The sequence below is a fragment of the Prunus mume genome, linkage group LG4 (genome assembly GCF_029339155.1).
Source record: "Prunus mume cultivar Tortuosa linkage group LG4, ASM2933915v1, whole genome shotgun sequence".
Lineage (NCBI taxonomy): Eukaryota > Viridiplantae > Streptophyta > Magnoliopsida > Rosales > Rosaceae > Prunus > Prunus mume.
Window position 1 is genome coordinate 22,374,728 of NC_142701.1, and position 27,688 is coordinate 22,402,415.

General features: G+C 35.6%; 2 protein-coding genes, 1 long non-coding RNA gene and 1 pseudogene across 3 annotated transcripts; 2 read left to right on the forward strand and 2 right to left on the reverse strand.

Moving 5' to 3' along the window:
- LOC148918197 (uncharacterized) overlaps nucleotides 1-27,688 on the forward strand; it is a 39,812-nt pseudogene that overhangs the window by 2,726 nt on the left and 9,398 nt on the right.
- Nucleotides 741-27,139, reverse strand: LOC148918198 (G-type lectin S-receptor-like serine/threonine-protein kinase At1g61500). The gene is made up of 4 exons (XM_089049805.1): nucleotides 26,682-27,139; nucleotides 26,010-26,247; nucleotides 1,090-1,240; nucleotides 741-968 (listed from the first exon to the last, which is right to left on the reverse strand). Exons 1-4 carry the CDS (start codon nucleotides 26,761-26,763, stop codon nucleotides 741-743), a joined length of 699 nt encoding a protein of 232 aa, XP_088905931.1. The 5' UTR covers nucleotides 26,764-27,139.
- On the forward strand, nucleotides 7,985-9,067 carry LOC107881010 (uncharacterized). The gene is made up of 2 exons (XR_001677740.2): nucleotides 7,985-8,239; nucleotides 8,901-9,067. It is a non-coding gene; the product is annotated as an uncharacterized LOC107881010 (long non-coding RNA).
- On the reverse strand, nucleotides 24,042-25,898 carry LOC103329460 (uncharacterized). Its single transcript, XM_089049806.1, has 3 exons — nucleotides 25,576-25,898; nucleotides 25,170-25,481; nucleotides 24,042-24,146 (listed from the first exon to the last, which is right to left on the reverse strand). Exons 1-3 carry the CDS (start codon nucleotides 25,864-25,866, stop codon nucleotides 24,042-24,044), a joined length of 708 nt encoding a protein of 235 aa, XP_088905932.1. The 5' UTR covers nucleotides 25,867-25,898.

Genomic DNA, 27,688 nt, shown 5'->3' on the forward strand with positions numbered 1-27,688 from the left:
ACGTTTAGGATACTTTCTCCTAGGTCAGTTAATCAAGGCTCTTGTTGAGGGGATATTTTTATATACCTTAGGTTCTTGCCTACGCAATTACCAATTCATTGACTGGCTATATATACAGTCAGATGTAGTTCGTGTTTTTTTTAATAAAAGAAAAAAGTATATGTTTTATGATAGATTATAACTTTATTTGAGGAGGAATATGAATCATATTATAAATGGTGTGGTTTGAAATTTTCTCCAATTCTCCATATTATATTGCCTCGACATGTTGTTCTATTAATACTTTAAACCTAAACACAAACTGAAACTATATAATCTCCTGGCCTATTCCTTATGCTAGACTCATTGTGATAAATATTTCTCTGAAATTTTTTATTAAAAAAAAAAAAGTGAACAGTTGGAACTCTAAAAAAGTTATCATGCACTCATACTCCGGAGAAATCCCGCCCAAGGCTCAAGCCCAGCTTGTCCATTGATATCGAGCTCAACCCGACCACTTGGACCTGAGCTCAGCTGGGTCATTTGTACTTTAGCCCACCAAGAGGTATTTTACCTCACAAATAGAAATCCCCCAAGTCCCCATAAGAGAGTTTTGTGTGGTGAGTTGCATCTTTTGGACAACTCCTTCTTGGGACCTTGGTTCCCTTTATCCCCACTTACGTTTTGTGAATTTGGTATGCTAGCTGCATGCCAAAACTTGTATATGTTGCTTGTGTTTGTTATACCAAATACCAATTGGATCATGTTTGTGAAAAAAATGGGCACATCAATGTGCACCTAAACTGAGGCAAAAATCCAATATAATTGTATGCAATTCCATGTGCTTGCCAATCTGAAACTTGACCCATGCATATGCAATGCCTTTGGGTCAAAAATAGAAATCCATGAGATTCTGAAGGTGAATATGAATCTACCAATACTTCATCAACCAACTCCAAACCCCTGCCTTCATTCCATGAGTGCCATGCCTGACAAAATTTCATGTATGTTGGCCAGAATTGTTAAACTCTGCTGCATTTAGCTTCATATAGGTTGCTTAAGCTATATGAAAGATACGATTTTGCATTAAGATTTAGAGTGTGAGCTTACATAAGCTAGGAAGCCTATATGTTGGTCACTGGAATAGAAGTTGGTATTCTTTTTGCCACTAATAATCTCCAATTGCAAGACTCCGAAGTTGTAGCCATTAGATTTTTCAGAAAACATCCCACCCATGACATACTCCGGAGACATATAGTCACTATACAATCAATTGAGAACTGACGAAATTGTTTCTTTGTTTATAGTCTTGAGAAAAATTATGCCAGAAAAGATAAATCTAAACGTCATGCAATGCAAGTAATTTTTAGTTAATTATGAACACAAACATAGGGGAATTGGAGTCAGTTAAAATTGCAGGGTTGTAAATTGAAGTGCTGGTACACCTCGATTGACCAACGTGTTAGTCCCAATATTCGAAAAATCACTATGCAGTAAGGGGGCTGTAGGCAAAGGCCTAGCGCCTAGAGGAGTAATCGGGGCTTATGCGAGTGCCTATGCTTTTTTTAATAAATTATTTAGTATTATAAATTATAAATTTATACCAAAATCATGAAAAATAAAAGGATATATAAATTATATATTAAACAAATAGTATAATATTTTTTGGATTTAAAATATTAAAATATTTATTTGTCATTTGTTACTTATTAGTGGTTACTTTAGTGATTTCTTAATGCAAAATCCATTTAATGTTGTATTTATGAAGCCCAGGCCCTTCTCTCTCGCCCAAGCCCTTTTCTAAACATAACTCGCAACCTCTCTTTGTCTTCAATCCTCGTTTCTCTCTCTCTCTCTCCCCTCATAGCACCATCGTCATCTCGTCCCCAGACCTTGGAGTTCCAAAATGACCTTTTTTTTCTTCTAGGCCCCAGCGCCCGCCTAGACCGCCTAGCCTACCTAGTGCCCGCCTAGCCCCAGCCTAGCCCTCCTAGCCCTCGCCTAGCCCTCCTAGCCCCCGCCTAGGCCATTTATTCAACTCCATTCAATGCTTTTTATGAAATAGCCTTTCAGGTGACCTTAAATGCTCAAGGGGATGTTACTCTGTCTATTGTAATGACGGTATTCACAACTCTTGGGGCAGTAGCCCTGACTCCTCTACTAACAAAGATATTGGGAGGGACTTACGTCCCTGTGGATGCTGCCAAACAGTCAATCAGCACCATGCAGGTTAAGTCAATCAGCACTATGGCCTCTATTCTGTCATCTGTAGGTCGTTGTTGCTCCAATTTTGTCAGGTTCTTATATGCAGAGTGCATTTCCTGCAGTGGTTAAAATTGTGATACCTTTTGAACCACTTTTTGCAGTTCTAGCTGCATCACTGCTTGCATGCCGGTACATTTGTTGTGCATATAAATATCTTTTCAATTTGTTATATGTAAAATATGATTGTCTTGCCTGTGGTTCCTTCCAAATGTGCTCTCTTTCTCAAACATACTAGATTTTATTTTTTGGGCCGGTGTATTCTCTGAGAATCTTGTCCGTCTCAAAGCTTCAATGGTTGCTGTAACATTGCCGGCTGATCTGCCTCTAATGGCTCATGCTTAGACAGTGTTATCTGGATAAGTTGGGGTGGTTATTCATTCTGTGCTGTTAGTACATGTTGCTGGTTTCTTTGTGGGGTAAGTTGCCTTTAACTGTTGGGGTGACATTAATTGTTAAGTGTGTTGTTGTGGAAAAAGCATTTTTTCAGTATGTAAAGATTCACTCTAATTTTAGCTCAAAAATTCTAAAAAAATTACGTTGTAGCCTTGCATTAGTTTATTATTGCTGTTTGATTTAGCTTCTGTCAAGTTTGATATATAAATTATGGAGTGAAGTTAACTATACTTTGAAAAAACAAAGTATTCATAATTTGTAAGCAACAGTTGAGAAACTATAGTTTGCTGTCATTATGACTTCATAGCCATAAAAGCTATTGCAGTAAGAAAGTATATATTCAATCTTCTTTGTCTATGTGGATTTTAATTTGACATATGAAAACATAATCTAGTTTTGTATACGAGTATTGTTGGCAGAGTTTGCACTCATACAAATATTCTTTAAGGTTGTGGTGCTGCGCCTGTTTGTTTAGTTTTTTGGAGTTTTTGCGGTGCAAATGTGCAGCTTGAGGAGTCTTTTTTGATCAAGGAGAGTCTTAATTTGCAGGTATATATCAGTTGCTGTTTGCGGGTTTAGAGAAGCACAAAGACGAGCAATATCAATTGATCGTATTAATCAAACAGAATGTAAACCTTAAGACATGATCCGGCTTTCTGTGAATCCTTGTGTTCTAGTTTTGTTTCGGCTTTGGTCCAATTGGTAATAAATATATAAAAATTATCTTCTTAAACTTTATTGTAAGTCCATAGAAGATCTTCATTGTTTTATGCTCAGTTTGAAATGTCGAAACTTTCATAAATTTTGGTGGGCATGCAACACTAATCCTTCCTTTACATGTTTGACACTCACAAGTTGGTATGCAAAATTCTTCTTTGGGTGTGGTTTTGGCTGCTTCTCATTTCACCTCGCCGATGGTTGCATTACCCGCAACATTGTCTGCTATGATTATGAATATAATGGGAAGCAGTCTGGCATTCTTTTAGAGATATGTAGATCCTTCTGACTCCAAGGAGACTCCTACAGTTTAGGTTAAGTGACAACTATAGCACCATTTCGAAGTTTTCCCTAACCCGGCAATATCTGCTGTGAGTATGAATACAATGGGCAGCAGCGTTCTAGGTGTCCTTGGAGATATGTATCCTTTTGGTCTCCTACTGTTGATGGTAAGTAACAGGAAAAGCCTTTTTTCTAAGTTTCCTGGCATACTTATGGAGTTCAGATTCTTTGTTTTATTTTTTATGTGAAGATATTGTTAACTAGTAGTCTAAAACAATGTTGTTTGAGGTCACACTGATACTTCAAATATAAATAAGCATCCTATTTTATCATTACTATGTTATGCACCTCTAGAATCTCATGGTCTTTTCCTCTAGCATCTCGTGGTGCTTAGTTTTGAGCCAGATTTGAACTCTTCTACTGAAAATAGTATAGCCGTGCAGCTATATTAGGGATTTTTGTTAATAGCCAGTCGCCTATACGGGGTCTTTAGTATAGCCGGGCGGCTATACTCTTGACCTTTTTTCCCGTTTTTGTTTAGAGTATTTTCCATTACTATTAGGCCTTTACACGAGTCTCTATTGTACCCTTTTGAGTTTTTACTTTTCCAAAGTTATTAGCTGTATAAAAAATTTAGCATTTTCATGTTTAATACTCATATTTTACACACACGTATGTATTTTTTCATGTATATTACATTTCAAAAAAATTTCAATAAAAATTTCAATAAAAAAATTTAAATCTATAAAGTATATATCGAAACTATCAAATTAATATCTATAAAGTATAAATCTATGCAAATAGAATGGTATTTTTTTTTTTAATAAATAGTATAGCCGTGCGGCTATACTATGATTTTTATATCATAGAAACAGGTATAGCCGGTTGGCTACACCCTTTTGATTGGTCGCTAGAACTTGTGTCAAAAATATGCTATTGGAAAGCTTATTGACCATTGATTCAATATGTAAAATGTTACTACTAGTATGTGGATGAGGGTGAAGGTAAGAGTGAGCTAGCCATTAGAAGGGAATATGCATGGTTCAATTCCCCAAGTCTTCTTAGTAAGTTATACAACACCAAACTCAAACTGTATATATATGCTTTGGGTTGGGACCGCCAAGTAAACAGAAATAAAATTACATGAGCCTCTAAATCGCTTTCAAAGCAAATAGAAGTCTTGACCACAGTCCACAGTATCACATAGAGATTCAAAATAATCTTTAAAGTCGAAATATCCATCTAGGACTACACATAGTAAATATCACAAAATGGTCAAAAACGACAAAAAACACATGCTCTCTAAAGAATATGGAAATTTTAGACTACTTTCCTCTATCACTAACTGGCTAAGTGCATATGATTGAAGTGACTATAATTGCATACCTTATAACACATGCACATTGCAGTGGCATTTTAGGAGATCATTCCCCCACGCAATTTGGAACTTCATGAATCTTTGCCCCAAATTTGAAGCACTTGCGTTCATTTGTTGAAAATGTTTTAAAAGAATGACCGACTTCGAGTTCATTGAGATCCCTTTCACTGTAAGAACAAGGTTTTTTGAGATTGAGGCAATGACTCTTCACCACTTAGCATTAGAACTATAACTGGCATGCTCGGCCTATCTCTCGGGTTACGCTGCACACAGAAAAGACCTACATGCACGAAATAATCTCACAACTTCATGTGGATCACCTGAGTCCCCTATTGATGCATCAAGCACTTCAATGGACCTGCCTTCTGTGTATAGCATCCATGCCTAAAAAGAATTTATCAAAAGTTCAAAATCATTGTGCTTACTTGAAAGAAGGAAAAAAAGAAAAAGAAAAATGCAATGAGTAAATCCTATATGTTTCTCTTCCCACTCACTATCTCTGCCACCAACCCACCAAAACTATAGACATCAGATTTTATCGAGTAGAACCCGTCAATTGTTTATTCTGAGGACATGTAACCACTACAAACCAGTCAATAAGAACTAAGCTCATAAGCAAATCAAGTATACTATATATGTATGTGTTGAGGCCCAAAAAATCCATGGATTGGGCCCGAGCAATTATCAGCCCAATACAATATTCCATAAGGGAAAAGAAAAAAAGGGTCTATTGCATACGAGTTATAATCTACATACCACGCTAAATAAACAAATTATCATGCTATGATTCGCGACAAAATATGATTAACTCATGCTAAAATTAAAACAATCCTTCCCAAGGGCGATAAGGTAAAATATGCCGAGCAACATGCCATGCCGTTATCTCGCACCCAACCACGCTACAAGCCTAGGTCTCGGGTTGCTTGGGAGCCTCGAGACTCAAGCCCATTTCTTAGGCCCAAACATGTGGGTAAGCACAAGAGAGAAAAGTAGCCCAATACCCAAGCAAAACAACCTAACCAAAATAAAGCCCAAGCTAAGAAGCCCAATGTTTAGTAAAAACCCTTTTTGCTTAGGAAATCACCTTAGCCCATATAAAATCCTAAAATAGCCCACAAAAAACCTCAGCTTTTGGAGAAAACAGAGGACACGTGAAGAGAGGATGGCGACTCCTTAGGCAAAGTCGCTGAAACCCCCAAGCCGAGACATCCAAAGAACCGATGAATACCATCCCGCATGTGTCAGAAGCATCCCTTGGACTAAGATGCATCTTCACTACCTTTCTTTGTCAAATTTGGTTAAAACGGAGGAAAGGAAAGAAGAAAACAGCAAACCAAGAGTAGAAGCTCCCACTGCACAGGAAAGAGGATGTTGAGCCCCAAATCCCTAAATTCACGAAAATAGAAGCAATCTTTCAAGAAAGGGAAGTTAGAGAAGGGAGGAGAAAGGAAGAAAAGCTTAGCCAAAGTAAGTAAAAGCCATTAGGGTTTCTTGAAAAATGGTGATTTACAGCTATAAATTGAGCCTTCCCTACCCAACAAAAACAACCCACAACTGCAGAGAGCAAGTTTTTCTCTATCTCGCAAAACTGACTGCACTGCTCATCTTCTTCTCCAATTTGTTTTTTCTTAAGAACCCCTTTCTTTTTTCCTTCTCTAGTCAAAATTCTCACAAAACACCTCATTCCTTACTTAAACACTTTCATTTCTCATAAACCAAGCCTAATCTCTCTCTTAGTGCTAAACCCATGTTGGTTTTGCTCCCATGCCTCATGCCACTCATGCCTGAAAGACCATCCGTAAGCATGCCAAAACTACCTGCAAGTCACCATTATTCTCAGAAGATTATCCAAAATATCTCCTAAGGTTTTGCTGCCCTTTCGAGGTATTTTGGGGCTTAATTTTCGAACCTAAACAAAAGGCAATCTCCTCACCGCTTTTGCAACAAGCCCACCATTTGTCTTTGGAAGAAAAAAAGCCCTACAGATGTATTGGTTCTTTTTTGATATATACTTTGTAACATCCCACATCGACCAACGAAGAGGGAGTGATGTGCCTTATATGTACATGCCCGCCTCCATCTACCACGAGGTCTTTTGGGAGCTCATTGGCTTCGAAGTCATGGGAACTCCGAAGTTAAGCGAGTTGGGGCTAGAGCAATCTCAAGATGGGTGATCCACTAAGAAGTTGCTAGTGAGTTCCCATAAACAAAACCGTAAGGGTAGAGAGGGGGGCTCAAAACGGACAATATCATGCTACGGCGGAGCCGATCCCGGGATATGACAATTTGGTATCAAAGCCATTCTGCAGTGTAGTGCGAGAGTGCCGATGAGGACGTCAGGCCCCTAAGGGGGTTGAAATATCCCACATCAACCAACGGAGAGGGGGTGATGTGTCTTATATGTACATGCCCACCTCCATCTAACACGATGCCTTTTGGAAGCCAGTGATCTAGGATGGGTGACCCACTGGGAAGTTACTCATGAGTTCCCATAAACAAAATCGTGAGGGCAGAGAGGGGGGGCCCAAAGCGGATAATATCGTGTTACGGCAGAGCTGATCCCGAGATGTGACATACTTACTATGTTGTAACCACTTTCTTGGTTTTTAAGAGCACAAAATAATTCATAAAAATTAATTACTATTTGATAAGTAATTTATGAAACAAATAATAACTAAAAGCTAATTAGTAATTATATTGATTAAATAAGACTAAGATTCAATTAAAAATGTTAATTAATTAGCTATTCCAAAAAAAAAAAAATCCCTATGAAAATTAAAGTCCGAAAAATATTAAAACATAATAATTACTATTTATTAAGTAATATAATTTATGAATTTAATTAAAATATTTAATATTAATTGTTCACTAAAGAAATAATAATTAAAACATAATTACTAATAAAAGTAATTAAAATAAAGCAAAGATATTGTTTAATTACAAAAAAGAAAATAAAAAACCTAAAGAAACTAATTTTATATTCCACAGAGCCGCCCAGGCCACCTAGCGCCTAGGCGCCGCCTAGCCCGATTTGTCAAAAATTTCCTTGTGATTCTTTACGTTATCGTCTTGATCTTGCCTCTTCTGTTGCTTGCGTCAATTCTGGTCAAGCATGGAATTGAAAATTATCATTGATGTTGTCTACTAAAGAACAAATAGCATGCGATATCACCTGTTAAACCCTTTTGCTGAGAATTTTGTACTGGAAATCAAAGTCCACTTCGGGTAAGTCCTCAAAATCCTCAAAATAATCTTGTTCTGGTATATTTCTTTATTGTTTTTACAAGGAAAACTGTGTCTTATTCAAAACAGAGAAAGAAAACCTGCATGAAAGATGGGCTAGAAAGAAACAGAGAAAGGAAAACTATTTCTTTGTTCTTTTCGTCTTCAAATATATCTTGTAGAAAACCATCAAAATCAGACCAACAATCATGACATGACATATGAAATCAGATTACATTCAGCCAAAAACTCTGTCCAATCAACATGAGTTACACCAAAGTAGTCTTTGAAATGCTTTAACAAACACGCCCCAAGAGAAGCTGCAGCATATATTATTTTTGTTAGTTTTGATACGTTAATATAATAATACTATCATATTGTGTTGTAACTCGCAAGTTTGTGGGAGTCTTTTTTGTTGTGTGTCTGTACGTGTGCCGGGGGCGGGGAGGGGGAGGGGAATGAAATGAAAGAAGGCCAATCATTATGCATCCAAGGGAGAATTTTAGCCCAATCCCAAAAATGGATTTCTCCAACCCTTAAATTAGATCTACAAATGAATTTTGCACTCAATGTGTTTCATATTTTTGTCATTTTGGGATTTGACATGCTTTGTTTCACATGTTGATGGTTTTGCGTTTCTCTGTTCTATTTTATTATATGGTAGGATGCAACATATTGAACTTATGCACATGTGGTATGCTCTGGATTTAGTTGTTCTTGCGGTTGAAGTGATGAAGGACTATGACTGGTGAGGTTTCATGTTTTCCTTTGAAATGTAAATGCTCTCAATTTGTTTGTGATATATATCATCAGTTTTATTAGTTTGCTGCATCTTTTTTCCTATTCTTCATTGTAATTATTTTATAATGCTTCTGCAATGATGCAGATCATAATGGTGAATGTCATAAGTTTGCTTTTAAATATGGACGATCTTTCTCTCAATTAGGCTCATTGTGCCTCACCTTGGAGCTATTCTGAATCACATTACGCATGTGCTACGGAGCAAACTCATCTAACACGTAAAAAGGGAAACAAATTAGTTGTATCTTTCACGGAGTGTAACACCCCGACTCCGTTTATTTTCCTGTTTAATTTAATTAAAGGAAAATATTAAATTACTCCTGGGTTAAGGGTGATTTTGGTCACTTTCTTATCCGGGAAGATTTTGGGACCCTGAATCGGAGATTTAACGGCTTTGGCGATCAAAACTTGTTGTAAATTTTCCGAAGGGTTTAGTAAAAATCAGATTTTTACTATTTTCACCTCACTCTCTCTCCTCCCGCACCTCTCTCTCTCTCTCTCTCTCTCTCGATTCTCTCTTCGAATCTTTCTTCGACTTGAAGCCCCGATCACAACCCACCGGTTATGTTATCGATCGTTCAAGTCGAATCGCCCAATCCCGGTGAACCGTGAGGTTTCTTCTCCTTTTTACGTGTTCTAGCTGATTTTGGGTTAGGATTAGATCGAATTTGAAGTTTGGAATCGAATTGGAAATCTAGGTTTTGGCCGGATTTCAATTTGAAATTCCGCCACTTTGAATTGCCGTAGTTGAAAAAGTTGCTCCATTCTTCGAGTAGTATCTAGGATGGGAAGGGTGAACGTTGGTTTGGAGATTTTCCGTTGGCGGCGCTGCAAGGTGGGTGAAGTTGTTTTTCGTCTGTTGAGATCCATAGGTTGTCACGAGTGCGTAGGATTCGCGGATCTCAATTTGGATATCGTTTGACTATCGAAGTTTCGCATATTGTGCGTTATCCGGTTCGATAAGTTCACCGTTGGATCGCTTCCAAATTGAAGTATGTTGATTTAGGTACTCTTAGAAACCTGTAGGAATTCGCGGATCGTGAATTGGAGCCCGGATGTTCGATTCAATAATAAGTTTAGGAAATCGCGATCACCGTGCGATTGGGAAGCGAATTCCAATCAGAATCGACCCAGGATGTTCCTTTGGACGGAGCGCACCGGGAACTTGGGGATTTAAGTATTTCCTTTCGTGAATTTCGTTTTGGAAGTACGCTGTTAATCAAGGATTTGTATCTTGGAATAGGTACTTCGGTTGATCACTCACCCTCAGGCAGCTTGGGATTACTTGTGAGTGGACTTTGTTTTAAGCATATGCATGGTTTTTAATTATGAAAGTTTTGTGCATATACTTTAAATGATGGTGACTTTGATTTAATAAGTCTTTGGTTAATGATTTGAATATGTTTATATATCTTGGATATATATTTTGAATATGAACATATATATTTGAGTATGATGATTATGTTGATATGGATTTTGGGATGGCTATCTATATTGTCTATGTATAGAGTATGAGAGGTTGTTGTGGTGAGATTGTGGAAAGATAGGAGTTGATGGATGGTTGTGAGATGTATGAGTATGGTAGGTGAGTACCATTCCCTAGTTACTAGGCTTCCACACACGCTGCTGGCTTTGGGGTGGGAAGGCCATGAGATTACGGGTCTCACACATGGCGCGGTGTGTGAGTGGGGAGAGTATGTATATTGCTTGAGTATCATCACACATGCGGTGGGGTGATGATACCTGCGCGTAGGACTTGATATGAGATTTGTGAGCTACACGTGTCGTTGGCAGTGCCGGCGTGTGAGCTATGGAGTTCCGTCCCCCGGTTGGACTACTCATCCCGGACGCCGGGTTAGTGTTTGAAATCCTGCGTACCAGCTAACAATCCCCCGGTTGGATTGTCTCCCCGGTACATTAGTATGGAGAGGAGTATATATATATTATATTAGAATCCTAGCTATGTATATGTATATTGATATATGGGTATTTACGGGTTTTTGAGAGTTGCATATATTTTGGGAAATGAGTTGTGAGCTTGAGATGTGGAGATGTTTTGGACTTTGGGATTTATGTGTTTGAGTTTTGGTTTCTGAATTGTGAAACTGCATGCTAGAGCATTATTTTTACATGGTGGGGTTACTATGTTGATTTAAAGTGAAACTTTATTTCTGTCCACTCACATCTTTCTGTTTTTGCCTAGTTGCTCTGAAGGCATTCGAGCAAGTCACGAGCTCCGAACTTGTCGTCTGTTAATAGGGTCTGTATAAATTCTTTCTACTCCCCTGTTTGTTGTAAACAAATTCTGTAGATGCTCTGTTATTGCCCATGTTAGGCTACTACTTGAGGCCGGAGGCCATTTTGTGTTGGATTATAGTTTGTAAAAGCATGCTCAGTTGGGTTGTTTATTGTTGTGAATTATTGCAGGTTGTTTATTGTTGGGTTTGAGCACTTTACAGGGGAGACTCTGCCAAAATTTTGGTAGGACGTCTTGGACTTTTAGTAAGTGGGCCCATCGCAGGATGTCGGCACCAAGATGGGTCCGCCTGTTTCGGGAAATTCGGGTCCTGTCACGGAGAACTACTTGATATATTACATCGCTGTCTTCCTTCAACTATAAGTTTATAACTGAACTAGATCATGCTCTAAGTGATGGCGTAAGTAGGGGTGGGAGACAAGCATTGGAGTGGAGAGCGTCAATTGCTAAACATTTCATTGACGAGTGGGAGCGGCAGTTGTCAATTTTGTAGCGTCTTCTTTCGTTATCTGAATGCCAGTGGCAGTGGAAAGAGGCATTAACTATATTACGTCCCGCACCATCTAAGCTACTTAACCTGTGAGTTACAGGCCTTTTCTTCTTTGGGAATTTATATGATGATCAATTGGTTCTTGTGCATGAATTACTTTTTGGATATTTGTTATAGATCACTGGTTGTTTATCCTATAAGAGAATGGTAGTTTATGACGATTATAAACTATAATGATCACCCAGGCCAAACAAAATATGATGACCACATTATTCCAAATGATAGAAATAGATGCTGATTTTTGAAGATGATAGTACATAATCAGTTAATATGAAATTGCTGACATCTTACTTTTTGAAGGTAAATATTGTAGGTGTTCTTGTTTATGAGAAATATACTTTAGTTTCTATGTAGTTTTATGCATAAATTATCTGGTTTTGGAGAGCATGTTTTTCTGGAATTGCCCCTTTTTTTAGAGGGAAGGGAGGGTGTGTTTTATTGGCTGCAATTCCAGGAACCAAAATATGGTCCCAAACTGCAAAATTGTCTGCATCCCCACACCGACATTTTCCCTAGGGACATTAATGTTGTAACCTGCTCCTGATCCTTCTCCAAGCATTGTATAGAAACCATCATCAATAGCTGGATAAAAGGCTTCCGAACTCATGCCCGAAAGAAGCACAGCTCCATAATGTCATCATAACTAAGAACTTCGATCTTATGTGAGACAAGTCAACCAAGAAAGTTACAAGTTAAAAGCTGATCCAATGAGAAAAACTTTTGATAGAACGCAAAGAACTTAGAAATTGTTATGTCACAAATTCATTGAAAGCGTAAAAAGCCTCTTGATAGGAACTTCAAAGTCAAGAAAACAATCAAGGAATGTCATGCAGCACATATTAACAACACTACATGAAGAAATATAACTTAAACTTTGTGTATGTTACACATAAGCTTAAATGATCAAGCAAAGGAAACGAGTATGAGTTCAAAATTGTGGCATGCCTACGAAACGAGAATCAGTTCCTAGGGGCTAGGCGAGTCCTCTTTTTCTTGAAAAATAAATAGTATAGCCGAGCGGCTAGACATTTAAAGATAAATATTTCTCCGAAATTTTTTATAATAAAAAAAAGTGAACAGTTGGAACTCTAAAAAAGTTATCATGCACTCATACTCCGGAGACATCCCGCCCAAGGCTCAAGCCCAGCTTGTCCATTGATATCGAGCTCAACCCGACCACCTGGACCCAAGCTCAGCTCGGTCATTTGTACTTTAGCCTAGCTCGACCAAGAGGTATTTTACCTCACAAATAGAAATCCACCAAGTCCCCAGACGAGAGTTTTGTGTGGGGGAGTTGCATCTTTTGGACAACTCCATCTTGGGACCTTGGTTCCCTTTATCCCCATTTACGTTTGTGAATTTGGTATGCTAGCGCATGCCAAAACTTGTATATGTTGCTTGTGTTTGTTATACCAAATACCAATTGGATCATGTTTGTAAAAAAAAAATGGGCGCATCAATGTGCACCTAAACTGAGGCAATCCAATATAATTGTATGCAATTCCATGTGCTTGCCAATCTGAAACTTGACCCGTGCATATGCAATGCCTTCGGGTTTCAAAAATAGAAATCCATGAGATTCTGAAGGTGAATATGAATCTGCCAATACTTCATCAACCAACTCCAAATCCCTGCCTTCATTCCATGAGTGCCATGCTTGACAAAATTTCATGCATGTTGGCCAGAATTGTTAAACTCTGCTGCATTTAGCTTCATATAGGTTGCTTAAGCTGTATGAAAGATATGATTTTGCATTAAGATTTAGAGAGTGAGCTTACATAAGCTAGGAAGCCTACATGTTGGTCACTGGAATAGAAGCTGATATTCTTTTTGCCACAAATAATCTCCAATTGCAAGACTCGAAGCTATAGCCATCAGAATTTTCATAAAACATCCTGCCCTTGGCATACTCCGGAGACATATAGCCACTGCACAATCAATTGAGAACTGACGAAACTGCTTCTTTGTTTATAGTCTTGAGAAAAATTATACCAAAAAAGTTAAATCTAAACGCCATGCAATGGAACTAATTTTTTGTTCATTATGAACACAAATAGAAGGAAATTAGAGTCAATTAAAATTGCAGGGTTGTAAATTGAGGTGCTGGTACACTTGATTTACCAACATGTTAATCCCAATGTTCGAAAAATCTATGCAGTAAGGGCAGCAGGCAAGGACTTAGCGCCTAGAGGAGTAATCGGAGCCTATGCGAGTGCCTATGCTTCTTTTAATAAATTATTTAGTATTATAAATTATAAATTTATACAAAAATCCTGAAAAATAAAAGGATATATAAAGTATATATTAAACAAATAGTATAATATTTTTTTGATTTAAAATATTAAAATATTTATTTGTTATTTGTTACTTATTAGTGGTTACTTTAGTGATTTCATAATGCAAAAACCATTTAATGTTGTATTTTATGAAGCCCAGGCCCTTCTCTCTCGCCCAGGCCCTTTTCTAAACCCTAAACATAACTCGCAACCTCTCTTCTTCTTCAATCCTCGTTTGTCTCTCTCTCTCACCTCATAGCACCATAGTCATCTCGTCCCGAGACCTTGGAGTTCCAAAATGACATTTTTTTTCTTCTAGGCGCCAGCGCCCGCCTAGCCACCGCCTAGCCCCCTCCTAGCCCGCCTAGTCCGCCTAGTCCGCCTAGCTCCCGCCTAGCCCCTGCCTGGGCCATTTATTTAACTCCATTCAATGCTTTTTATGAAATAGCCTTTCAGGTGACCTCAATTGCTCAAGGGGACGTTCCTCTGTCTATTGTAATGACGGTATGCACAACTCTTGGGGCAGTAGCCCTGACTCTTCTACTAACAAAGATATTGGCAGGGACTTACGTCCCTGTGGATGCTGCCAAACTGTCAATTAGCACCATGCAGGTTAAGTTAAATATAATAAACTTCAGTAATATTATATTATCCATCAGATGGGGCTTATGGTCTCTATTCTGTCATCTCTATAGGTCGTTGTTGCTCCAATTTTGTTAGGTTCTTATATGCAGAGTGCATTTCCTGCAGTGGTTAAAATTGTGATACCTTTGGCACCACTTTTTGTTGTTCTATCTGCATCACTGCTTCCATGCAGGTACATTTGTTGTGCATATAAATATCTTTTTAATTACTTATATGTAAAATATGACTGTCTTGCCTATGGTTCCTTCCAAATGTGCTCTCTTTCTCAAACATACTAGATTTTATTTTGTGGGCCAGTGTATTCTCTGAGAATCTTGTCCGTCTCAAAGCTTCAATGGTTGCTGTAACATCGCCAGCTGATCTGTCTCTAATGGCTCATGCTTATACAGTGTTATCTGGAGAAGTTGGGGTGGTTATTCTTTCTGTGCTGTTAGTACATATTGATGGTTTCTTTGTGGGGTAAGTTGCCTTTAACTATCGGTGACTTTAATTGTGAAGTGTGTTGTTGTGGAAAAAGCTCAAGGTAATGTATACATTTTTTTTTTCAGTATGTAAAGATTCTTTAAAAAATTACGTTGTAGCCTTGTATTAGTGTATTATTGCTGTTTTGATTTAGCTTCTGTCAAGTTTGATATATAAATTATAGAGTTAAGTTAACTATACTTTGAAAAAACAAAGTATTCATAATTGGTAAGCAACAGTCGATATATTTAAACTAGCAATAAATTTAAACTAAAGTGGCCGATTAATATCTACTTTGGATATATTTAAACTAGCAAATTAATATCTATAAAGTACAAACTAATGCAACTTCGAGGGTCCTTTTTTCTTTTACTTATTTACTAAATAGTGTAGACCTTTTGTTTAAAATTGACACATCCAAAGTAAATAAAAGAAGGAAGCCTAGTCCAGCTCATCGGGGAGCAAACAAGATGATTTGGGCCTCAGCCCAAACATAATAGGAAAAGGGAGAAGGAACAATCCCACATGGCAACTTGGATTAAAAAGTCGCAATTCATTAATGGCAACACGGATAAAGTCGAATGGCAATCCATGGAAGAAGTGATTAAAGGGTTCATGACATCGTTGATTCCAAGAACTCAAGATCAAATCCTCTATATATATGTATATTCTAGATTTTTCTTACATCCTTTGGAGAAGGTAATTCTCCCAAGGAGATAAGCAAGTTACAATCTCGAGAGGATAAGCGAGGCTGTAAAAGGAATCAAACTAACCATCACGGTTAAAATATCACAAGGCGGCTAAAAAGCAGTGATCACCTATCTAGAGCCTATCTGCCAAAATCAAGAAGAAGAGGAAAAGGGAAAATATCTTTGGCCAAAAAAAAACACAATCACCCTACTCAGAGAAGAAAAATTACTATAAATACAAGAAGGGTGGACAGTGGTAAAAGACACTCAAAAACCAAAATCAATCAAAAACAAAAACTCAAAATGATCACTTGATCTCAAAAAACCTTCAAAACACTGAACAACCAAAGCTCATTGAGCCAAACACCAACACAAACAACTCAAAATCAACTAAGCTCACTTGAATTCCAAGTGAAAACCACTTTAGATTAGAATTCCCAAGGTTGACTTAGAAAATAAGTCATTCAAAACGGTTTCTCTCGTTATAAGCTTGAGCTTTTCCCAAACGTGAAAACCTCAACAAATTTCACGCGTCTCTAGCCCAGTCCTGCCATAGTCGCTTACTCGAAGCTTCACACAAGCTTAAAGTACATTGAAGCTCTGCAGAATCAACCTTTGTATCGATTTAAAGTTGAAGCTTAGCAATCGAGTTGTCAACATTTCCCAAAATTTAAGCATTTGCGGTTGCCTCCCATCCGGCAGAAATGGAGTTCCAAATCTTCATCTCTCTAGCATGAGTATTTATTGTTATAGTTTTGTAAAAACTAAAATTTTAAATTCCATCGGAATTCCATCAACCATTGAACAACCTCTTTATCTGAGATAAATTGTTAAAGTCCTCACGATGAGGCAAGAAAAGAACTTACTTGGGAGATATTCCTCACCCAAATTCACAATCGTTTGTTTGCAAATCAGTAACTTGGGGCGCAAGTTATCTATTCCAAACTAACCGCTAGAATTTTTATTACTAGCAAGCACGCCTTACACCAAAGAAAGTCGACTTGTTGTTCTCAAGGCAATGCCTTTCCATCACAGAGTAAACGCAAAAGGCAAACACCTTTTAAATATAGTGTATTTAAATAGTATCGTCGCCGTCTTGGTGTACTATGTTTTCCTTTTAAAAATAGTATAGCAAAGCTATCTTGTTTTTGCACATCGGTCCTTTTATTAAAACCAAAAAACGGCTATACTCTGCGTTTTTTTAACGTATGCTTGTGTTGACACGTGGCACCTAAACGTTAGGGTCATCCTTTTTATATTTAAAAATAGTATAGCGAACGGCTATACTCGTTTTAATTTTTTTCTTGTTTTTATGAAAAGGTAGGCTACACCATTTGAAAATAAAAATAAATTTTTATGTAGTTACTAAAAATAAAATTTTAAAAAATTAATTAACCTAAACATTCTAAGTTTATATTTATTTTTAAACAATAAGACCTCTTCCGACGAAATTTTTCAGCACAGATATTTTCCTCGGGAAAACCTAATCTGCAAATTTTGCGGCATAGATCTATGCCGACGAAATTTCGTCACGAGAAGTGTTCATGTATTTTATTTTTTTTATTTTTTAAATTTCAAAATTAGTTTCTTTTACTTTTTCTTTTGGCCTACTTCCTTAATTTAATATATGTAATTAAGTAATATCTTATCCTTTTTGAATTACTTTAATAGTCGTATTGCACATGTTCGTACGTATTTCTAATGCTTAATACACATACTTTTTACAAAATTTTCATTAAGACACACAAAGTTCACGTATTATACACATAATTCTCACATATTATTGAATAAGAAAAATATACGTTATAAAAATTATATTAAAATATTGTATAGTGGCCGATTAATATTTACTTTGGATATATTTAAACTAGAAAATTAATATCTATAAAGTACAAACTAACGCAACTTGGAGGGTCCTTTTTCTTTTATTTATTTATTAAATAGTGTAGCCCTTTGAAATATAGTGTATTTAAATAGTATAGCCGTGCGGCTGTACTATGTTTTTCTTTTTGAGAAATGGCTGGCGATACATTTTTTGGACACGTGGCTTTGCAATCACTGGAGGGCCTTTTTTTAGAAAACCAAAAACAGTACAGCCGCTCTGCTATACTCTGTTTTTTTTATAAAAAAAAGTAGTCTTGTATTGACACGTGGCGCCTAAACATTGGGGTCCTCCTGTTTATATTTAAAAATAGTATAGCCGAACGGCTATACTCAGCCTTTAATTTTATTTTCTTATTTTTATGAAAAGGTAGGCTACACCCTTTGAGTCGCATAATGTGTACTTCAATTTTTTAATTACTTTGATTAGTAATTAACTAAACCTATTAGTGATTATTTACTTAGTGAATATTAAAGGAAAAAAAGGAAAAGAAAAATTGAATTACTATTTATTAAGTAATATAATTCATGAAGTTAATTAAAGTATTTAATCATAATTAGTCATTAAATAAATAATAATTAAAATATAATTGCTAATTTAACTAATTAAATCAGGCAAATATATTATGTAGTTACTAAAAATAAATTTTTTAAAAATTAATTAACCTAAACATCCTAAGTTTATATTTATTTTGAAAACCTAATTTGGCAAATTTTGCCGGCATAGATCTATGCGGATGAAATTTCATCGAGAGAAGTGTTCATGTATTTTATTTTTTAAAATTTTTTAAAATTTTAAATTAGTTTCTTTACTTTTTCTTTTGGCCAACTTCCTTAATTTAATATATGTAATTAAGTAAGATCTTATCCTATTTGAATTACTTTAATAGTTGTATTGCACATGTTCGTACGTATTTCTAATGCTTAATACACATAATTTTTACAAAATTTTCATTAAGACACATAAAGTTCACGTATTATACAAATAATTCTCACATATTATTGAATAAGAATAATATACGTTATAAAAATTATATTAAAATATTTTATAGTAGCCGATTAATATCTACTTTGGATATATTTAAACTTGCAAATTAATATCTATAAAATACAAACTAATGCAACTTGGAGGGTCCTTTTTTCTTTTATTTATTTATTAAATAGTGTAGTCCTTTTAAATATAGTGTATTTAAATAGTATTTCCGTGTGGCTGTACTATGTTTTTCTTTTCGAAAAATGGATGGCTATACATTTTTTGGACATGTGGCTCCTAATCGCTGGAGGGTCCTTTTTTTTAGAAAACCACAAACAGTACAGCCGCTCGGCTATACTCTGTTTTTTTTTTCAAAGTACGCTTGTATTGACACGTGGTGCCTAAACGTTGTGGTCCTTCTTTTTAATATTTAAAAACAGTATAGCCGCACGGCTATACTCTGTTTTTAATTTTTTTTCTTCTTATTTTTATGAAAAGGTAGGCTACACCCTTTGAGTCGCATAATGTGTATTTCACCTTTTTAATTACTTTGATTAGTAATTAACTAAACCCATTAGTGATTATTTACTTAGTGAATATTAAAGGAAAAAAAGGAAAAGAAAAATTGAATTACTATTTATTAAGTAATATATATAATTCATGAAGTTAATTAAAGTATTTAATCATAATTAGCCATTGAATAAATAATAATTAAAATATAATTGCTAATTTAACTAATTAAATCAGGCAAATATATTATGTAGTTACTAAAAATAAATTTTTTAAAATTAATTAAACTAAACATCCTAAGTTTATATTTATTTTGAAAAAATAAGACCTCTCCCGACTAAATTTCATCGGCACAGGTGTTTTCGTCGCGAAAAACCTAATCTGGCAAATTTTGCCGGCATAGATCTATGCCGACGAAATTTCATCGGGAGAAGTGTTCACGTATGTTATTCTTTTTATTTTTTAAAATTTTAAATTAGTTTCTTTACTTTTTCTTTTGGCCAACTTCCTTAATTTAATATATGTAATTAAGTAATATCTTAATCTTTTTGAATTACTTTAATTGTTGTATTGCACATGTTCGTATGTATTTCTAATGCTTAATACACATAATTTTTACAAATTTTCATTAAGACACACAAAGTTCACGTATTATACAAATAATTCTCACATATTATTGAATAAGAATAATATACGTTATAAAAATTATATTAAAATATTTTATAGTGGCCGATTAATATCTACTTTGGATATATTTAAACTAGCAAATTAATATCTATAAAGTACAAACTAATGCAACTTGAAGGGTCCTTTTTTCTTTTATTTATTTATTAAATAGTGTAGTCCTTTTAAATATAGTATATTTAAATAGTATAGCCGTGCGGCTGTACTATGTTTTTCTTTTTGAAAAATGGCTGGCTATACATTTTTTGGACACGTGGCTCCTAATCGCTGGAGGGTCCCTTTTTTTAGAAAACCGAAAACAGTACAGCCGCTCGGCTATACTGGTTTTTTTAAAAGCAGGCTTGTATTGACACGTGGTACCTAAACGTTGGAGTCCTTCTAGCCGCACGGCTATACTCGGTTTTTAATTTTTTTCTTCTTATTTTTATGAAAAGGTAGGCTACACCCTTTGAGTCGCATAATGTGTATTTCACTTTTTTAATTACCTTGATTAGTAATTAACTAAACGCATTAGTGATTATTTACTTAGTGAATATTAAAGGAAAAAAAGAAAAAAAAAATTGAATTACTATTTATTAAGTAATATAATTCATGAAGTTAATTAAAGTATTTAATCATAGTTAGTCATTGAATAAATACTAATTAAAATATAATTCCTAATTTAACTAATTAAATCAGGCAAATATATTATGTAGTTACTAAAAATAAAATTTTTAAAAATTAATTAACCTAAACATCCTAAGTTTATATTTATTTTAAAAAAATAAGACCTCTCCCGACGAAATTTTGTCGGCACTCTTTGGGGAAAACCTAATCTGGAAAATTTTGCCGGCATAGATCTATACCGACGAGAAGTGTTATGCATTTTATTTTTTTTATTTTTTAAAATTTTAAATTAGTTTCTTTACTTTTTCTTTTGTTCTCCAAAGCCCAAGATCCCCAAGGCCGAAAGGCCTAAATATTTTATTAATATAATTATTATTAATTAAGTGCCAAATTTAGAGCCAATCCTTTAGCCAAGCCCAATTGCCCTACTCACCAATGTGAACCACACTTACTAAACCATCATAGTGCTTTGTTTATAAAGACCTTTATAGGGCTGTGGATTTTCGATGTGGGATGTTGACAAAAGGTACCTCAAATCAAGATCCAACATAAAAATCTTGCTTGGATCATGGGCTGCTGCGTCAAAGAATATAAGAATTTACTGATTTATGAGTTCATGCCAAAGAAGCTTGGACACTCATCTATTTGGTTAGTTTCACTGGACTTTATCTTTGTAATTTGCCTACTTTACTTAAAGCCACAAATGAATTCACTTGAACTAAATGTTCTGGGCACAAGGAATCAAAATTATTTTCGATTGATACACAGAATCACTGAATTATTTTCAATACACAAACAGTCAAGCAAGACATCATGCAGATTTAATGCTCAGAACTGTAAACTAAATTGTATAATACATGAGTACATTTCAGTTCTCTACAGTGTTTTCAAAGGCATGCCTTCGCCAGCGTCGGTGCGGCGGGAAGGCGTTGCAAGGCGTGGCAAGGCGGAGCAAAGCATTGCAAAGGCGTGCAGATCGAAACTTCGAATCGGAAGAAATTGAAAGTCGCAAATTTTCTGCGAGGCAAAGCGAACTCGCGAGGAAGGCGACTCAATTATTTTTTAAGGTTTGCACGAAGCGCGTCGTTTTGGTTGCAGTGTTTTAGAAACAATCTTATAGTGAAACGACGTCGTTTCACTGGAGTGTGTTTTAAAAAAACCGCAAGTTTCAGTTTTTTTTTCCTTACGTTTATTGTAATAGGCAAGAATTAATATCTTTCTTTTAATTAATATCTTTCTTTTTCTTTCCTAACTCCAACCGGCTGTAGCTTTTGTACTTACCTTTTTTTTTTTTTTTTTTTTTCTTTCTCTAAATTGATATATTAAGACATGGACTATATATATATAGGGGACGGATCCGTGGCACCATGTTTTTGACACAAATTTTGACACAATTTTTGAGCCATTAGATTATTCCACTTTTAATGGTTGAGATTAAATCTGACATGACAAATAGTTTTAATGTTTTAAATAAACAATCATTTATTTTATTTTATCTCTCATAAAAATAAAATAAAATAAATTTCTCTCTCCTCCTTTTTTCTTGGAAACGTAATCTCTTTTCTTGGTAATATCCTTTTTTACTTGGTATATACCTCACTCTCTTTCCTGGATCAGGAAAAAAAAACCTCATTTTTTTCCCTCTCTCTCTCTCCAGTATGAATTCTCTACTCCATTTTTATTCCATTTTCATTTTTCTTAAAACTAATATGTTTTGAGGGATCCCTTAAATAGAAGCTCTCTGTATATTATATATGTAATTCAAGTAGTTATGTATTCAGTATCTTATTTGTGCATTTGTTCGTAGTCAACAATTCATTGGTTTTAAGTCTATTCATACTTTCTTTTTGTTTTTAATTATGATTTGCATATGTTGTATGACAAGAAGCAATACATGAAGAACGCTATCGCCGCCAACTACAGTAGTCAAGAATTTATGGTTGCAATTTTTAAAACCGTCGTCCTCTTATCCTTATTCTAGACGATCCAATCGTAGAGTGATTTGGTGATTGAAAAAGCAGTCCCCGTGTTAGAGATGCAGTGATTTACAAACGGAGAAAATAAAATATTTTTTAGAGATGCAGTGCAAAAAGTTTATGCCGAACAATATAACCTTTATTGGTGTTTTGTCCGCTTGTAACCATTGTGGTCTGGTAGAGGAAGGGAAAAGATGGTTTAAAGGAATGGAGGGCTTTGGGCTTATCCCCCAAATTGAGCAATTGAGCAATATGGTTGGATGGTTGATCTTTTGGGAAGGGCAGGATGCTTGGAGGAAGTCGACAAATTGATTGAGAGAATTCATAAAGTTGGTTTGCAGTTACCGAAGAGAGAGAGATGGAGGTTTTTTTTCTGATCCAGAGAGAGAGAGAGTATATACCAAGTAAAAAGGATACTACTAAGAAAAGAGATTACGTTTCAAGAAAAAAGGGAGGAGAGAGAATTTTATTTTATTTTATTTTTATGAAAGAGAAAATAAAATTAATGATTGTTTATTTAAAACATTAAAACTATTTGTCATGTCAGATTTAATCTCAACCATTAAAAGTGGAATAATCTAATGGCCCAAAGATTGTGTCAAAACTTGTGTAAAAAATATGGTGCCACGGATCCGTCCCCATATATATATATATATATGTTGTATAGTATGTGTACAACCCTAATTTCTACCCTTACCAGATAACTCCATCAATTTCAAGAATTCTCTTCATCTTTTGACTGCAAGTAAGTCTTTTTTTTTTTTTTTTGACGTACATGCATCATACTTGTATAATTTGACTGTAATAAATTATAATTTGAAGTTTCATATAATTTTTTTTCAATTTTTTTTTTTATAAATATACTAGTTATCTTATTCGTTTATGTGATATAGTAGAAATTTGACATACATGCATCACACTTGTATCTTAGAAATATTAATGGTATTGTTTTATAGATATGAATCGAAAAGATCCTGCGTGGAAGTATGCAAAAGAAATAGAGGGGGAAAAATACTTGAGATGCGCATTTTATGATCAAAGATGCAGTGGAGGAATTTTTAGACTTAAGCATCATTTAGGTCAAACTCATCACGGTATGCAACCATGTAAGAAAGTTCCTAAGCATGTGAAAAAAGAGTGTGCCGCAACTTTAAAAAATCTTCAGCGTGAAAAAAGAAAGAAAAAAGAAATGCTTAGAGAGATTGGGGATGGTCCGGGAGGAGGGGCTCTGAGTATGGAAACTTCATTGGATGAAGAATATGGAATCCCTGGTACTAGGAGTGCTGCAGTTGATGAGGCTCTTAGAGCACAACCTAAATCAAAAGGACCAATGGATAGATTTGTCACCTTAGAAGCTCGGCAAAGTACATTAAATTCAGCATACAAACAAGAAGAAAGAAAGGAAGTTTGTCGAAAGATTGGTCGTTTTTTCTTCTCTAGAGCACTCCCATTTAATCATATTGTATTATTCATAAATTTTTCTTATTAAAATAGCTTAATGTTCAAAAGGCTTACGCCTCAATGCTTCAAGGCTTACACCTCGTATAGCGCTACTAAAAACGCCTCGCCTATATGCCTCGCCTTTGAAAACATTGGTTCTCTATAAAGTAGAAGAGACAATGTTGAACTAGACATAATTTGTAAGCAACAGTTGAGAAACTATAGTTTGCTGTCATTATGACTTCGTAGCCCTAAAACTATTGCAGTAAGAAAGTATATATTCAATCTTCTTTGTCTATGTGGATTTTAATTTGACATATGAAGATAGAAGCTAGTTTTGTATACGAGCATTGTTGGCAGAGTTTGCACTCATACAAATATTCTTTAAGGTTGTGGTGCTGGGCCTGTTTGTTTAGTTTGTTTTGGAGTTTTTGCGGTGCAAATGTGCAACTTAATTGAGGAGTCTTTTTTGATCAAGGAGAGTCTTAATTTGCAGGTATATATCAGCAGCTGTTTGCGGGTTTAGAGAAGCACAAAGACAAGCAATATCAATTGAGGTATTAATCAAATAGAATGTCAACCTTAAGACATGATCTCCCTTTCTGTGAATTCTTGTGTTCCAGTTTTATTTTTTATGTCAAGAAATTGTTAACTAATAGTCTAAAACAATGTCGTTCGAGGTCACACTGATACTTCAAATATAAATAAGCATCCTATTTTATCATTAATATGTTATGTACCTCTAGAATCTCATGGTCTTTTCCTCTAGCATCTTGTGGTGCTTAGTTTTGAGCCAGGTTTGAACTATTCCACTCAAAATAGTATAGCCGCGCGGCTATAAGGTTTCTATAAAGTATAGCTGCGCGGCTAGAGGGGTCTTTTTTTATTTTTTATTTTTTTAAATAAATAGTATAGCCGCGTGGCAATACTCTTTACATGGATACTATATCTTTTTTCCCCGATTTTTGTTTATCGACAGTTTAGAGCATTTTTCATTACTATTAGGCCTTTACACGAGTCTCTCTGGTACCTTTTGGATTTTTTACTTTTCTAGAGTTATTAGTCATATAAAAAATTTAGCATTTTCATGTTTAATACTCAAATTTTACACGTACGTATGTATTTTTCATGTTTAATACACTTGATTTTTTACAAAATTTTCAATAATACACATAAAATTCACGTATTCCCTTTTCCACTGGCTGAACGTCTCTTGCACAGGGAGGACGTCCGGCAGAAAGATATGGTTTCCATGAATTTGAACAGCATAACCCCATGACAAGACTATGGTCAATGAAAACCATCTGTCATAGCAAACTGTTTTTTGTAGAACCCTCTGACAATCAGCATTCACAGCCTTAAACAAATGTCGCAGAGCCTTGATAGTTGTCATGTTGGGGAAGACAGGGTTTATGTGATCCAAGTGACGCAGAGATACCAAGGGTGTTAATGGATGCGCAGCCAACAGACCAAATGTATCTCCATGAATATCATTCTGGTTCAGTTTCACAACCCAGAACCAAAAATTTTAGTTCTTTTGATTACAACTTAAAAATAAAAACAGAGAGATGGTACAGAGAAATAAGTACCTGATGGAAGCCAGGCTCCTGAGTTAAGCCAATGCCAAGCTCTGCCAAGCAAGAGGAGATCCTGGAGTCACTTCCATATAGATGAGGATATCTTTCTATACATGAATCAAACACCTTTGCCAATACTTTTGCCAAAGGGGAACTTATAGCGAAACCAGCACCACCATAAGCCATTCCAAATCCAAAAATTCTGTTCTGCTCATAGATCTCTGAGTTTGTCCCAATGTAGTACCACAGCCTATGATCATACTTAGAAAGTGTCTTCACCAAATTCTCCGGAAAGAAAACCATGTCATCGTCCCCAAAAACATACCACCGCACATTCGAATGGTTGAGTGCCGCATGCCACACGGATTGCAGACCTCACAACCTTCTGAACATTGATATTTAAGTTTTGATGTTCTTCCAAGAATAGGAAAAGGAATGACGCTTACAGCATTCCCACAACCTTCCGAGTATTTGTTATATTCTGTGTCCCTTGAATGATATGTGCCAATCCAAAATCTGAAATTTTTGGGTTCATTTGCTCATCCAAGAGAATATTACTGACCTTCAAATCTCTATGAATTACTTTCAAATAAGACTCATGGTGGAGATAAAGAAGCCCTCTAGCAATACCCTGAATAATATTGAAGCGTCTGCCCCAATCAAGCTCAGGTCTCCGCACTGGATCTTTTAAATGCAAGCATTCGAAATATAACCAATAGTTTCATTCATGTATCCTATCCTATGCATTGAACAATGAAACTATCACTAGATTTTTACGTTTAAATTTCTATAGAAAATACTGACGCATTTGTATGAACAATAGTGAAACAAGGGTGTAATCAGATTCAAAATTGTTTTCAGGTCTAGTTTAACATTGTCTCTTCTACTTTATAAAGAACTGAAACGTACTCATGTAGTATACAATTCAGTTTACAGTTATGTGCATTAAATCTGCAGGATGTCTTGCTTGACTGTTTGTGTTGCAAATAAATCAGCGATTCTTTGTATCAATCGAAAATAATTTTGATTCTTTGTGCCCGAACATTTAGTTCATGTGAATTCATTTGTGGCTTTAAGTTAGTAGGCAAATTACAAAGATAAAGTCCAGTGAAACTAACCAAATAGAAGAGTGTCCAAGCTTCTGTTTGGCATGAACTCATAAATCAGTATCTTCTCATCTTCTTTGACGCAGCAGCCCATGATCCTAGCAAGAGTTTTATGTTGGAGCTTTGAGATCAACAACGTCTCATTTTTTAACTCTTCTATGCCTTGCCCTGAGCTACTAGAAAGTCCTTTTACTGCTATTTCCTTCCCTTCTCGTAGGGTACCTACAAATTAATCACTTCATTCATGTCCTTATCTGTTATTGTAGCTGTGTGATACTATATTTTCCTTTAGAAAGAGAAAAACAAATAAACAATCACCTTGTAAACTGGACCAAATCCTCCTTCCCCGAGTTTGTTTGTGATGTTGATATTGTTCATTGCGATCAATATGCTATCAAAATTATAGATGAATAGCTCCGATGGATCTTGGTTTATGATATATTCTTGAAGAGTGTCTCTTGAATTCTCCGTAGTATCAATACTCAGCATTCGGGATATACCTGAAATTTTGTGTATTGAATAATTATTTGTTATTTGTTACTTATTAGTGGTTACTTTAGTGATTTCATAATGCAAAATCCATTTAATGTTGTATTTTCTGAAGCCCAGGCCCTTCTCTCTTGCCCAGGCCCTTTTCTAAACCCTAAACATAACACGCAACCTCTCGTCTTCTTCAATCTCATCGTCGTCTCTCTCTGTCGCCTCATATCACCATCGTCTTCTCGTCCCAGACCTTGGAGTTCCAAAATGGCCTTTTCTTTCTTCTAGGCGCCAGCGCTAGGCCATGTATTCAGATATGAGTGACAGTCTGTTCAAGGATTTAACTTTTAAAGAAGATTTCCGAGAGTTGGAAAAGAAAGAGATGAAGCTTACATTGTTCCTACAACCTTGTGAGTATTTGCCAGACTCTGCGTGCCTTAAACGATACGTGCCAATCCAAAATCTGAAAGTTTTGGGTTCATGTTCTCATCCAAGAGAATGTTACTGACCTTCAAATCTCTATATATTACCTTCAAACA